This window comes from Columba livia, chromosome 6 (assembly GCF_036013475.1).
Source record: "Columba livia isolate bColLiv1 breed racing homer chromosome 6, bColLiv1.pat.W.v2, whole genome shotgun sequence".
Lineage (NCBI taxonomy): Eukaryota > Metazoa > Chordata > Aves > Columbiformes > Columbidae > Columba > Columba livia.
The window spans coordinates 32,613,459-32,629,220 of record NC_088607.1 but is presented as its reverse complement, the minus strand read 5'-3'; the positions used below and the strand labels follow the sequence as shown (position 1 = coordinate 32,629,220).

The following is a 15,762-nucleotide window of genomic DNA, read 5'->3' as shown; positions in this document are numbered from 1 at the left end:
CTCTGGACACGCGTCACCTCAAAAGTAGGCGCCCCCGCAGGGGGGACCCCGCCCGGGCCACGACCACGGCTTTCTCTTGCAGAAACACAAACCGGCAGTACTCACAGGTCCAGGCGCACATGAGGGAGACAGGGGATGCTTTGGTGGACTCTCCTTTTGCTTTCCTCGGGGCCATCCACCCTCCCAGGTTCCTCTTCAGCTGGGGAGACAGCACACGCCGATAGCAAAGATACGGGACCTGGTTTTCTTGCTCTGGGAAGAGCCGAAGGTGTCTGATATTCCTGGAAAGCCTGTGGGCGAGCGCTTGTTTCCCAGAGCAATTATGGTGTCAGGGAGGTTCACAGGTGATGGCTGTGTGTGATCTGCTCCTCCCAGCACCAGCAACTTTCCTAAGATCGTTCCTGAAAGCTTGTGGAGCAGAGACACCACCGGTGTGCCAGAGGAAGCTGAGGAGGTGTCTGTGTTCCTCTGCAAGCCCTTGGGGTGATGTTAGCGCAGCCTCCTCTGCTCCACCGCTTTCACATGCATGCGGGTGCACCAACGGCAACACCCAAGGGACCCCAACAAACCCAGTTGGGCCAAGGTAGGATGCTGCAGCCCCTCAGTGCCACTCACACACAGCCCAGACTCATCTGAGTGTGCTGCTCCTGGGGGTCTTCCTCCTGGCACACGCTGCAGCATGGGTATGGCAGCCCAACAGGCACACAGCAGGAACACGCAGCGTTGGATTACGTTAATCCACAGGCTAGGAAGGGCTAAAAAAAAGGAAGGAAGCAAGCATGGTGCTGGAAACCAAGTTGTGTCGGCCACCTCTGCAGCTACTGCAAAGGCCAGCATCCACACGTGTCTGCGTTCCCCCCACCCCCTTCAGGTGTTCGCCAGTAGGTAATATTTTCGATATACGAAGAATAAAATACTCAGCTTGACAAAGACAGAAGTGGATGGGGGAAGAGGTTTGCTAGAGGGTCCCATCTTCTCCCATTGCTTCACAGCTGGTGTGGGGACAGCACATGTGGTGTGACAACTGTTTCTCACAATACAAGAATAGACAACAAGCATCAAAGGAAATTATTGGGCAGCAGGTTAAACCAGAGGAAGGCGTATTCGGTCTGCCCATTCACAGTGCATACTGAAACCACAGAATCAAGTTTGGGTTGCCTTCTCAGAGGGCCACCAGGTTTAAGGAGTACCAATTAATTTTACTTTGTGGCTGTTTACCGTCACCAGCAACATTACCAGGTAGCATCTGATTCCAAAATCCTACTCATGGTCTGGGAAGAATGGAGGGCAACTTTCAGATCCCAGCTCGAGCCTGGAGCACTGGCGGAATAAAATCTTGCTCTGAGATGCAAATGGAGCAAATTCGCCACTGGAGCCACTGGCTAAGCATGGATGTTATCCACCAAAAGCTATTCCTACAGCCTGCCTGACCATGCTTCAGTGCGAGCACACTGCAAAAATAGAGGGGCACTGACTGAAGATCTTGTCTCTTCCTCCTTTAGGAAATTGCAAACTTCCATTTCTTTAATCTAATCATTTGCAGGAGGAGATATTTTTTCTAGAAAAGCCAATATAAGAGGGCTGAAAGGTCAGATGGGATAATATGTAATCCATTGCGATAAGGGCTGTTTACAGAATTATTAATCAAACACAAAAGGGAACAGATAGTAACATTTTTTATTAAATATTACAGTGGATCAAAAAGTACAAAATATCTTTTGCCTGCTATGTGATTGGGAAACTATTGGCACATAATACAGTATCAAAAGCATTAATAAGTACAATTTGGAAAACATACAAAAATTGAGTGTTTATAGTTGGCTCAGCTTTATTTCTGGTAGTGTTTAAACTAACACAAAGGTTACTCAATAACCTTTTAAATGGGAAACTATATAATATTACTGGGCCATTTTTATATATACAAATCATCACCTTACAGAGCATATAGGCTACATAACTTGAATCACAAAAAGTATACAATATTTACAACAAAAGAAAGTTAAAAAAGTATAAACAGCTAGTAGATTATGCTGCCATTATTAGAACATATTTAAAACTGCGGGGCTGGGGGGGGGTGGGGAGGAGGAAGAGAACGAGCAAAATCTCAACCACATGTACAGCAAACACCGCAGGACGCGCTCACAGCAGCGCTGCCAATGCCGCCAACTCACACCAGCGCAAGACGTCCTTTGCTCATTAAAATCACGACAATTATGAAAACCGGAGCAGATGCCACCTTGCTGACCACCGCAAAGGCAGGGAGTTGAGGGGGGAGCAGCCAGAGGACCCCAGCCCTGTGCCCCCCGAATGGGGCGGAACTGTCCTCTTGCACCAGCTCCAGGGGCTGTCAAGCGACTTCTCTGCCATGGGGACAAACCGCATCCCCGGTGTGACACCGTGGCAGGTCCTGGTGCCACCCCACGGGCAGCCACCACAGACCTGCTGCGCAACACCAGCGCGTTCCCGCCCAGCCGTGCTGGGTTTTACTGGGGCTCAGACCCTACTGCCCCCACGCCTTGCAAAGCCCGGCTCAGCGTGCGGCCGGGGGCTACACGCGAGCTGTTTGCTGCGGGGCCTTCTCCTTTGAATCTCACAACCTTTAGCATCCCTAATGAATCCTAGACATAGTGCGTTTGAATTGCAACACTTCTTGGAACCGGCTCCTGGTAAACAGATTTATGACTCCATTGCCAATTAGATTCCACAGTTTCCTTTACAAACCTACCAATAACAATGGTTTGATTGCACAAAGAAAGGCTTGTGCAATTTCATTCAATAATAAGGCTCCTTGAACTCAAACAATACAAACAAAGCCCCATTTAAGACATTAAAAAAAAAAAAAAGAGACTTCTCAGCCAATGGAGAATTCAATAGTCTTTTGAAAGATTTCCAAGAATTCTGTTAATAGTTTTTAAACAAATAATGCACCGCTTCTGTTGGGGGTTTATACTACCATTTCTTCTCCTTCGCCCTGATGTTTTGCCCAGGATATTACGAGCTTCCCCAGCCAGCAGCGGCCAGTCTCCCCAGTCCCCGTCCCCAGCCCCGCGCTGCCCCAGCACGGCTCCACAAAGGCTGCGCCAAACCCCAACGGGACGTAACCAAAAGGGAAATCGGACACTTCGCGTCAACAAACGCACGACTGCGGGACACACAACTTAAGCGCAACATGAAAGAGAAGCGTTTGCTTCGCCAAACACACAACAAGCCTCTGTTTGTGTTTGCTGTAGATTTTTATAGTCTCTCCCTTTCCCCCCCGCCCTCTTCCCCCCCATCCCCAAACCCCTGATTCTCACGTGATTCAGATCTAGTGCAACTTTTACTAGAGGTGACCTCCACACTGCGCCTCTGCCGTTCTGATTCCTGTACGGTTTGTTGAGCAGCAGGATGCTCTGCACCGGCACATCCATGTTCTAAGTTCTACTAGTCTGTTTATCGATCAATTAAATATCGTTTTACCACAGGAATATAAAGTATGTAATTGAAGAAGCTGGATCTTTAACAGTAGACGAGTATATTATTCCGGTTTCCACCTTTGGATATTAAGTATGATACATTATATATTGTATTTGGCTTCATATCATGGGAAAATTTAATGACATGCCTAGCATGCAAAGTGTTTCTTAGTAGTTTCCATTTTTCTTTTCATATCGATTACACTGTCTTTGAACAGAAACTGAGATGGTTTGAATCACAACCAATTTTCACATTGTAAAAAGCCTCCAAGTCACACTTCGCTTTATCAGTGTTTATGCTCAGCTGCATGTTGGTGGCGTCCTTCAAAGTGAATATACATCCACAGGGAAGCCTCTCCATGCCTAGGCCGGGAAAGGATGCCCAGGGAGAGGCCAAGATCCCCGCAGGGGTGTGAAAGGACTGTCCTGACCACCGCACGCAACCCCCGTCCCATCCTACCGAGCCCGGTCGCTCGCCTGGTCCCGGCCCCGTGAGCCTCTTGTTCACACCAACACCAGCGCCTGTCCTAATTTCTCAAATTCCCGACATTCTCGCAAACCTCAAAACGCGTTTTCTGGGCTCCTTTGTCATCCACCAGCTTGTGCCAGGGAGGTTTTGTTTTCTAGACCATTTCTCTGGTAGGCAGGAGGGTTTCACAGCCTCGGTAAGGGAAGTACAACGCTCAACAAATTCACGGACCACAATACGGGAAAGCAAAGCTCGGCAGGAGGGGAGAAGTGGCGAAGGAGCCATCATGACAATGGGAGAGGGGCAAGAGGTGCTCAGCACCTCACAGGGGCCGACTGTGGGGAAAGGAACCGTGTTTGCACCCTCGCACCATAACATCACCTACAGTATGTTTATAACCATTAAGATTAATCTGAACCAGTTGCTTCAGTTTGTAAACAGTGAATGTTACCACAAAAACAAAAATGCTGCTCAGAAGTATAAAGAAACCGGAAAAATTACAAACACATTAAAAAAAAAAAAAAATTAGGACAGCCACAGCCTTTAAAAAAAGTTGCAGGTAAAATGATACTGTTTAATTTAAAAAAAAAAAGAAACCCCAAACAAAAAGAAACATAAAGAGCACAGAATATACTGGACAAACAAAACTATATAAATTATTGTGACCAAATGTGACACTGGTAGTTTACGAAGTGGATATGTACAGTCAAATTAAACAGTGTTTACCCTTCTGTTCTAATAGTGTTAAAATGAAAAATCTATTGCCGTTTTACTATACATTGCATTGATTGAATCTTTAAAAGTCAAGAAAAGTTACCCAAAAAAGCACATCCACTGATTGTACGGATTTCCGGTCTGCTTCTCCTTTCCAGGTTCATCTCGAGTCCTCGACTCATGGGCAACGAGGCACAGCCTCTGTCCTCGGCTCAGAGAAAGGCAAAAAGGTGAATCCCTCACCTGGGATTTCAGTGAGCTCAGGACAGGGCCTGCACTTCCACGGCTCCCTTTGAACATTTGCTCTTACCATATAAAAGTCCTTTCAGAAAACACATATGCAAAATCCAATGATTTTTTTTCCTTTTTTATTTCCTTTTTCTTTTTTTTTTGTTTGTTTTGTTTTTGTTTGGTTTTCTTTTATGCAAGGGCAGAGATAAGGGGTGAGGGGGCTGACGTGGGAGCCAGAATTAAAGAAGCAGTCCTGTCTCCATCGAACTCTCAAGCGCTCTTCTAGGTGGGATACAACCGCATCCTGGTTGACAAAAACACAGATCACTAAATCTGCGAGCCAGCATCACAGGGGGAGGAATGTCGCCAACTTAATGTTTCTCCTCAGACCTTTTTTTGTGAGCGAGGGGGTTTTACAGTTTTGTGCTGGGATGTACAGAGGACAGCTGGGAAGGTGGGAACGCGGCTTGAGGGTTTATAGCAGCTAAAGGATAAATGCTGTTATGCAAAAGGTCACCGTAGGAACTTCCTACAGGTGTTGCTGCAGCCAAGTGTCTGTACAGTTGCTGGGAGCTCGCAGGGGACGTGAGGAACTGTCTCTGCACCATGAAGGAGTGAAGAGCCAACGGCTGCATTAGTGGGGAGAGCACGGTCTGATTTTTCAAGTACTGCAGGGGATGAGAATACCCGGGCGGGAGGCGATTGTTCAGCCCTGTGCACAGGCTTCCCGGGTACAAGCCTGGGAAGATGGGGGCTGAAAGGGGGAATTTGTGGCTTTCCAGCATGCTGCCGGAATGGTGGCCGTGCACCGGCTTGCTGCCGTCCCCCTCCGGGTCGGGAACCTTGTCTTTCGCCGGGGTCTCCTTTGGTAAGTGCAGAGGAGAGACAGCTCGGATTTTTTTTTCAGAAATGACTTTGTCCAAATCCTCCAGGCTCCGTTTCAAAGGCCGGGCAGCTCCCACGTTTTGAGGGCTCGTTCTGCGGCTGACGATAGGATGCACCATCCCCTCCATCTTCCTCAGATTCTCCAGTCTCTGGGCCTGCTGCTTCCCAGACCTGTGGAGCAACTCACTGTGTTTTTTGGGGACTGTCATGGCCATGGGGGACACACGGCAAGCTTTGGGGTTACAGTCCAGGCTCACCGCCTGGCTGCTCACACCCTGGAACGGGGAGATACCTTTGCCTTCTTGCTGGGCCATGGAGGAATGAGGGAGGCTGGAGCCCGGAGCCTTTGCAGTCTGTTTGTGTACACTCTTTGGAAGACTCAAATCTGTTGGCTGATCATCTGAAGAGGCCTCCACTGCTGCCTTTTTTTCTTGCTGATGCAAAGACGGGCGATAATTTAAATTTAGTTTTTCTTGGTGTTTGTGTTGAATAAAAGTGGAAATATTTTCAGACTCTCTGAACATGTCCCGGGGGAGGTACTTTGATGTCTCTTCATTATTAAGGTGGTGCTCTGTGTGCCTATAAAGGCTGTGCAGATGAGGTGATGAATAAAAATCTGCCAAGAAAGTGGGCACATGGGAGTGCTGCAGTGCCCTTTTCTCACTCATTTTGTCTTTGCAGTCCTGGATATCCGTCTTCGGTACGTATGACTCAGCAAGAGAACTGAGGTGATGCTTCGAAAAATCACAGCGCTGAGGATCCGGTTTACTTAGCATGTCATGTTTAAAAACATCATTAATCGATTTCCTTTCTTCCTTGGTTTTAAAACTCTGTACGTGTTGTATGACTGAGGGCCTATTAATTGCTACAGGATCAGAATTAGGGGCGTGGGGACCGTGTGATATGCTCAAGGACAGTTCATCTCGGCTGTTCAGTTTCTTTTTGCTGATCAAAGGTGGCGGAGAACCATAAGGATAGCTACAGGACAGGGCTGCCCCACTGACCTGTGACAGCAGCTTCTTCTTTGCCAGGGGTGACATGATGCCGGGATTACCCTTTGAGTAGAGCAGCGGCGTGTAACCAAAAGTGGAGTCATCGTTCATGGACCCTGGCAGTTCCTTTTCCTTGAACATGTCGAAGTTCTGGACCACCAGTACTTTGGGCGTTTGCTTTAGTGCATTGTGGATGTCTTCGTTTCCCAGCTGGTCCACTTTCACCGTGCAGTTTGCGATGTAATCGGCCATCCCTGGCAATTTGTCATCTTCCACGTCACTCTGAGTGGGCAGCTGGACTGGGAAAGCCGTGAAGGGCATTTCTGGAGGTTCGCTTTCTAAGCTGTCAGCAAAAGCTTTGTGTAGTCTTTGCTCAGACTTTGTATCTTCCAGGGCATCTGCTGGGGGGTGTAATCGTTTTGTGATGGTGGCATCCAGCACGGTGTCTTCTTCTGGGGGCACAGATATACTTGAGAAAGAGGACGGGTGCTGAACCTCCTCCTTGGCTTTCTCACTGTTTGGGCTGTTTTCTGTCGGGTCTGTCTTTTCCAGCGGCGCTGGCCGGGCCGTCTCTGATAAAAGAGGTGGAGGGCCTTGCGTGGGTTGTTTCGTCTCTCCCGTTGTAGGATGTTCAGGGAAATTTTTCTGGTCTGCTGCTTCTTGATCCTTCTCTTGTTCTGATGAAACCTAATAAAATGATTCAACAGACAGTAATAAGAATGTGGAGCATTTGGGCAGACTGCTCGTAAGATCACACACGGGTCACTGTTGTCTACTTTTAGAGAAGTACTTGTCAATCATCTTGCTGGCATGTGAAGGCTCTAACGCCAGGTATCGGACTCAAAAAAAGAAACGTACCTCCTGGAAATATTAAGAAACACCCCATCCCTGCCAGGGTCACAATAAGGCATTTCAAAACAGCAGATGTTTGTAACCTGATGAGAGGCACTGGTGGCTCGACTGGATAGCTAAACGTTGAGGTTATACTGCTTAAAAATTAATTAGGCAAATGCAGGAGAGCAGATTTCATAATATAAACGATAAGGCTAAATAAATTTATCCCACTAGCCCAACTTCACCCACAAAAATGACAGGATTTTCATGTTCTTTCTTACATAAAGTCTCTCCAGCATAGCTATCTTAAATTTCAGTGATCACAGAGGATATCATTCACACCCAGTTCTGCATTAAAGTGTGAAAATGATAGAAATGGCATACTAGGAATCCCTATTGTAGGCAGCAAATCACTGCCACAGCTTAACTAGGACACACATTTTTTTATTAATGGATTAAAATGAAGTTGTCAACATTCACTAAGTGTGTGTGCCTGCTATTACAAACATGGCTTTTATACGTTATCGTCAATGGGACTGCAGCTCTTTCTGCTCCTCCATTAATAAAGCTTGTGTGCACAATTCACACCATTCATCCCATTATGTAGCCGGCTGAACTGTGACCCACAGAGGTCACCAGAGCGTCCCATCTGCGACCCAGCTGACTGACAGCCCTTTTCAAAACTGCTGTCACTCTCCTCTGACACGCCGTGCTAGAAGACAGTCATAAAACGGCAGCATTGTGCGAGTCCTTCATTATTATTGTTTTCTTTCTTTCTTCGTTGTAAAGATAAGACGCATCAAGAAAGTTATTTTCTAAATGCTGCTTTATGGTCTGTCAGAGGAGCGGGGCATTGGAGAAGGTCCTAACGAATCTAACCCTCTCGGATTTATTTCTTCACAGCTGCTTTTAAATATTCCTGTCTGTTTGGTTGGCCTATTAGTTACAGTGTCTGTTAGTCATCCTAACTTCTTTTTAAACTCATAGCTGCCTTTTGCAGCCAAATACCATCATTAGGTCCTTTACAAAGTACCATCGCTAGTCTCTGGAGCTTATAAAATTACAGGAAAATACCAGACAGATGAGCAAAGCAAGTAGGACAAAAAAAGAGAGAAATCATATTTAATAACTGTACATTCTGCTCTTTGTTTCTGTTAAGCAACATTTTGATTGAAGTTTCAGCTATTGTGAGGAAATGTGCAGTCTAAGGCTAATAGCATTTTCTCTGGTATCTCGTTACATTGACAATGTCATTGTGATGGCAGGAAAACACCGCTAAGAGCACAAAAGCAAACGCAACCCTAATAAATTAAAGTTATATTCTCTCCCCGCATACTTCTTAGGGTGTATGAGTTGAACATGCAATTGAGAGGACCACACATTTATAACTTGGTTAGGCTTTAACAGCTGGACGTCTCCTTTCTGTGTGCCCCGTGGCGGAGCGTGGGGAGCTCTGCAGCTTCGCACCCACCTGGGGTGAAGTGCTGAGGCCATTCAACACCCACCCCCATTAAACAGGGGCAGGACATGTCTTCCACCCCAGTCAGGGAGGAGACGTTAATTCTGCTATAAAAGGTATCATTTTACAATAGGAAACTGCCGTAATTGTACATTTTTAGTGTCTCATCTAGGCTCCCTACATTTCTGATAGGCGCAGCTTAAGAACTCTTCCTGCAAACCACACAAAAATAACTGCAGTTTAAGCAGCAGGAAGTTTGAGATAGGGAACAACAAAAGCAAGGAAATTCAAAGTTAAGGCTGACGCTCTGTTGCTGATGTGTTGTGCTTAGCGGTGGCGGTATGGACAGTGTGCAAAGGATCTTGCAGATCCAAGACTCAATAAATAACCAGGCACGAAGGAATGACACGGAAAGCGAGCACAAGCCTTCACTTGGCATCTCCTTGCTTTGGGCAATTTGTGTTGCAGCCTTCCAGTGACTGAAGCAGGTTTGTGTTCACTCTCCTCTCCTCTCCAGGTATTTTTCATCCGAAGCGGTGGGGTTTTCCCCCAACCAGGTTCCCTTCTTTAAAATTACTGTGCGAAAGAAATAAAAAAACCCCTCCCCCTCTGTGGAGTGCTCTTCTATTAGATATTGAAGGTACGGTTGATCAAGGCAATTTAAAACACAAATTCTGGTTTGGATGGGAGATGAAATTGTCCTTGTAAGCAGAACTTAAAGAGGCAGTGGGACGTGAAAGTCAAGATTTTCTGTTCTCAAAACTGGGTGCACGAAGTCTGAGAGGCATCAGTGTTCAATGGCCTGCATTGTTTTGTTTGAACAATAAGGAGCAGGGCTGTTGGTAGCTGACTCAATACCAATTTCCAAATTGGATTTACAGAATCATAGAATCACTTTGGTTGGAAAAGACCTTTTAAGATCATCAAGTCCAACCGTTAACCCAACGCTGCCAAATCGGCAATGAAATCAAGGGAGCAGCCGTAGTCTGCCGGGCACATCATGTGTTTCGACATTCTTTAAATACTTACTTTCACTGCAATGCCTTGAAGGCTGCTGTGATCTGGCAGACTGAGACAGGAAAAGCAACGCGGTGTGTCGGGTTGTGTGCGAGGAGCTTCGCCGCCTCCTTCACACAGGGCACACGAGAGCGTGGGCGGGAGGCGCCAAAGTCCTTAAGTAACACCGGAGCAAAAACTCCATTGATTTTATACCACTTAACAACACGTGAAACTTATTCGCACACAAATACAAATTCTACTGATCTGTCTTACCCCAGGCTGTGAACATAAAATCTGTTCCACAAGGGCTGTCCTATGACTGCAGGTACCATGGTTCTGCATAGAAAGCAGGGCCTGCCTGGGGAAAGCTGGTCTCAGTTAGGGCTTGAAAGGTGTTTCCCTCAAAATCTGACCCTTTTAATCCAAACAGGAATTAGTATAACACAATAAAAATCCTAGGGAGCGATCTGTTTTTTGACATGCATCTGTGAGCATGGAAGGGCTGATCCAGAGGTTACCATTACAAAAATCAGCCGCGTCCAACAGTTACCACAGTATTATCAACACTATTAGAGGCTCCCGCACCCTACACTTAGATTAGGAAATAACTGTGGTAGTTGTGTGGTTTCCTTTTGGCAGCTGCTGATCTTTTAGTGGTGACCACTGTGTAATACAATGAGCAGAAACGGTACTTGTTAGATCCAGTGCTTGGTTTTCTGCCACCGCTGTTCTGCAACGTGGAGCCAACCGGCTGTGCTTGCAGCCCAGCAAAATCCCAACACAGACAGCACCACAACAACTGAATTTCCATTGCTGAGCAAACTCAAAGGCCGAATGGCTGGAATTCTCCAGTTTAAATTATGTATTTTATCACTGGATTTCACATGATTAAAGCTGTACATTTTTAATTGAAAAGTTGAAAAGCAGGAAAGCAACCAACCTCAGATGCATCTTGGGGTTTCTGTGCATTGTCTTTTTCTTTCTTGCTCTTTTGGTTTTCATTTTTGATGCGTTTTGTTCCAGACACTTTTGTTTTCGCTTCACCCTCCTGGGAACTGTTATCCTGTTTTCGAGGTTTCACTGGAGGCAGTGGCTTATCTTCCTCTCCTTTAATAAATCTTTCATACGGCAGGATTAATCTAGGGGATTAAGGAACAAATAATTGATCGGGTTTTGCCATTCTAGCAAAGAATAAAAAGTATCTACTATGAGCAGGTTACTTAATAAATCTATTTTCTTCCATGCCATAAAAGCAGCAGTGTAAACTCTACATCTACAAATCCAAGTATGATAAATCAATTTATTTGGCAAGATTATCATGTGGCATAAATTCAGTGGAGTTGGAGTGGATCAATTGTCAGTAATGCTGCAGTGGTTTATGTGGCTACACCGATTCGTACCAGATGAGGATATGAGCCACCACGTTGTAGACTGATTAAAAAAAATAAATTAAAAAGAAATCCACCATTTATTTTTATTTTCCCTCCCTAAACACAGCAAAACCCCAGGAAAACATCTACAAAGCCAGAGCCAACTCAATAGCAGCTCCATCATCAGTGCAACAGGACAGGGACACGCACCCGCTCCCGCCTGCGCCACCCAGACATTGCTAAGGAGGGAGGAAAAGAGTTAAAAGCCAAGGCATTTTTCACAGTGGAACGGTCCTCCGTGAAATCACTTCAAAAAAAAGCAAGGAAGAAACACAAACAAAAAATATCCTCCCCTAAAAGCATCAAACACGCCGAGTTTTAATCTATCTGCTTTCCCTTTGCAATTCTTGATCTGAAAGGAAAAATAACGGATATAATTAAAAGGGATGGATTGCATTACAGTCTCAGTTTCAACTTCAGTGATTAAAGTTTTTATAATGCATTTGGTATGATTAATGACTTACTGTGGGATTAATACAAGACTCTGACTTTAAAAATATGAACTTTAATACAGCAAACATAATTTGTTTAGGAAAAAAAAAAGACAAGTTGACTCTATGAAGAAAATGTACTTTGCTTATAAACAACATAAATCTGTTCAAATACCAGGAATCCTTAATTATCTTTAATCTAAGACTCCAAGGCAGAAACCTCTTTGGTTCAGATATTCGTTTGTTATCCTAGAATCGGTTTCTAAGCATGCAATTTTGATTTACATACTTAGATGTTCAAACACAGTTTGGGCTTAAGAGAGCAGAAATTAGATTGCTCGTGATCATAATATTTTACATTTTAATAAAATACAACATAAATTATGTTAAAATATAAACCTAATTTATGCTATATTAGAAACAAAATTCATTAACTGAGCATGCTCTGACATGGTATGTGCAAAGAGGCGTGAATAATACTTTCTAGCCCTGAATTTGGCAGGGCTCCAGTAATGAAGCTAAGCAGAGCCCACAGGGAATATTCATCTTCAGATCCCATTACAAACTGAGTTTAAACATGTTACAGCTGCTAAAACTGGAAACTGCTCCCTCTATGCAAACTTAGCAAAATAATACATAGTTGCCAAATACCTGCTTCCCACTGTAATATTACAGTTTAATGTTTATATAATAAAAAGCATAACTAAGCAGAATAAGAAAAAAATAATCCTGTTCATACTTGAGGCTGTTACATTTCATTCGCAAAGCGCAAATATTGGTGAAAACGCTCGGTTCCTGCACAAAGCGCTTTGGACTTCACTAGAGGCAAGGTTGGGTTTCACACAGGGCAACGGCGAGGCCGCTCCGCCATGTGTTAAATATTTAAAAATCCCTTTTAATAAAAACACATTTTATTACAATAATTGTTAGCACTGCGAGGGAAGTGTTTGACTTTTGTTTTGTTTCCACGGGAACGCGTCGCCCATTAAAAAGAATTGACATATTCCATCCGCAAAGGTTTTTCAGACGCCGTCCCGCGCCCCGCGGGAGCCAGGGACAGTCCCAGCCCCAGAGTGGGGTCTCTCCCTGGAAGATGCCACCTGGTTGCCCCCCGGCCATGGCCAGGAGTGGGGCTGGGGACAGGAGCAGGGCTGGGGCTGACACCATTAATCACACTGGCGTGTTCTGCACCGAGCCTTGTAGGGTAACGCGGGACGCAAACTCCTCCTCCTCCTCCCGCACCTCACCAGGACTCATTAGGCTTCGGCGCTAATTACTAACCGTGGCTTAAATTTCCTTTTCTGATCTTAAGGGTTCATGTGGGAGTAACAAGGTTTTCATTTTAGTTATTTTTCACTGAGCTCAGCAGTTGGCAGGCCGACAGCAGTAAAAATACATTTCACATAGCCGGTCAAAGGCTCGGAGCCAGCGGCAGGAAATCTGGAATTAAATGTTTCGTGTATCGGGGAGGCGGAATGACTAAGGTAAAACTGAACCAAAACACAAGGATGGCTTGTTCTAGGATTTTCCCCTCCTCGCTTGAAACAAGGGCCGGCGGCTGCTGTTCCCCACCGCCGCCGAGGTGGCTTTTGGGGGCAGCTGGGGACCCCGGGGAGCAGCACCGAGCCCGGCAGTGCCAACAATTGCCGTTTCACATAGAGATTTCCGTCAGTTGCAATTTTCACTGAATGTTTTTTCAGTTATCCTGTCATGGTACAGCACAATTACCCACAGGATATGATCTTATCATTTGATTATTAGAAGTTTTTACAGCGCGGGAGTAATAAAGCGCATACAGCTCTCGGAACATGTAAGCAGCCGCCTCACATACCATGAAAGCAGCGGGCTCAGCCAATTTAAGGTCAATATTGCCCAACACAGGAAGAATGTGATCTGCTCTTAGCCAAATAGTTTAGCAGAATGTGACATGTCTGAAACCAACAAAAGATCCTTTTTGGGGGGGTCAAATATTTGCAGCGCAGGTAAGATTTAGTCAATCTTTGCGCAAGGACAGGTAAAGACGACATCCAAAAACGCAGAGCCGGGTCCCTCGAATGTACGGCACTTTGGAAACAACAGTCACGTTCTCGGTTGCTTTGAAGTGTGGCTGTATTCCGCGGCGGGGGGGGGAGTATCACAGTATTCATAAAAAAGGAAAAGGGAGGGAATATTTTGTGGTCAAAAGAATATTTACTTGTAAAGCCTGCGAGGAGACCAAATAAAAGGGTCTTTATCATGATCAAGATTCCAATATTAAGATTAATAAAATGTATTATTTATAAGTCAATTAACATAAATAGAATATGTAAGCACTGGTGTATTAAAAAAAAAATCTTTCCACAGGCAGCAGATTTTTAGCAGCATGAGGGTTTTTTTTTTTTTCCCCTGGAATAATACAAAAATAACATTTTCCAGCCAAGAGCAGAAACAGTAGGGGAGTCTTTGCTATCACAGGGCTTCTTATTAAATTCAGTCACTGTGAAAAGCCAGTCTTTTTTTTCTTTTCTTTTTTTTTTAAATAAAGACAACTTAAAATCAATACAAGTTAGATTAACAAATCAGTACTATACTAATCCTGATTTATTACAATCGGCAATATTAAGTTTAATCACGTATAAACTGCTACTCAAAAAAAGATTTTGCTTTACTAAGTACTGAATTAAATAATGGCGCAGAGTGTACTGAGTTTTTAGATCTGCATCATCTGATATTATGAAAAATTCAATGTACTTCTCTGCAGCAGATGTCAGAGGTCAGCAAATCTATTACAGTAATGTAAGTAATCTGGCTTTCTGCCAACCTTTTTTTTAAAAACACTGAAGCAGATAATTTTATATTTACAAATTCTAAAATCCTCCAGGGACTGAATCTCTTTCCCAACAAAAAGCAGAAACTTCACATTAGAGGAATGTATTTCACAGTATATCAAACATGTCTTCATCATTAGCATTTCGTAAAAAGAAAAAAAAGCCCTTAATCTTTATTAGTCAACATTTTTTTTTCCCAGCTACAGAACTGACAATACAAGATTCTCATCTGAGCCACTAACCACTACATTTTCATGTATTGATTATGCAGAATGAATGACTTTTTTGGCCCGACTCTGCTTCACAGGACACGAGAGCACATCTATTTATAGACATGATAAAAAAAGCAGTTACAATAATGCAAAGGATCTGACCGGCCCAGAAAGAGGAAGGAAATTAAATGTTAAGGCTGCCAGCTTCCTCTTTAATTCTCCCCACTGTGTACACATATGACGGGGCTCTCGGGCCGGGGAGGAACCATATGCCCAGGACACACAGGGTGAAGGAAACACTTCAGCACAACCCCTACGATATTTTTTTTATACCACTCGTTTCAGTGTTTATTTTTGTTTTCTTTCTTGCAGAATAAAATACACCATCACGTCTCCCATTGACATCATCTTGCTTTCTCAAGTGCTCCAAGCCCAACACAGAACAGGGCACAATGGAGCCTCTCAGCCACAAGAATAATCTAGGAAGGACTTAAAATACCGAAGCCCATTCCTTGGGAGATGCTGCCCCATTCCCATGCTTGGCCAGAAGGTTAAGGAGGCTGATTGCAATGGAAATAGAAAAAGATTTAAATCTGCCCCACCAAATGAATACAGCAACTGGTTAACCCATGGAACTCACTGCCAATGGATATCTTGGGGCCAAGGGATTAGTGAGATTACGCAAGGATTAGATGCTAATGTAAATCATGAGAACATTAAGCTCTTACAGTTTCAAAAACACTGAAAAGGGACAGGCAATAAATCTCTTTACTGGTAGGAATTTGGAAAACCCTTCCCTCCTGGGCACATTATGCCCCAGTGGCTCCTGCTCCTCCCTCTGAAG

General features: G+C 44.6%; 1 protein-coding gene across 5 annotated transcripts in view; it reads right to left on the bottom strand.

Moving 5' to 3' along the window:
* Positions 1-1,658: 1,658 nt before the first annotated feature.
* The window catches only part of ARID5B (AT-rich interaction domain 5B), a 116,080-nt gene continuing 101,976 nt past the window's right edge, over positions 1,659-15,762 (bottom strand). For all 5 annotated transcript variants that reach the window (XM_065068592.1, XM_065068594.1, XM_065068593.1 and 2 more), the window contains 2 exons: positions 10,979-11,177; positions 1,659-7,433 (listed from right to left, as the gene is read on the bottom strand). In XM_065068592.1, the coding sequence (XP_064924664.1) occupies positions 5,283-7,433; positions 10,979-11,177 (2,350 nt within the window). In that variant the 3' untranslated portion in view covers positions 1,659-5,282. The remainder of the gene's footprint in view (positions 7,434-10,978; positions 11,178-15,762) is intronic.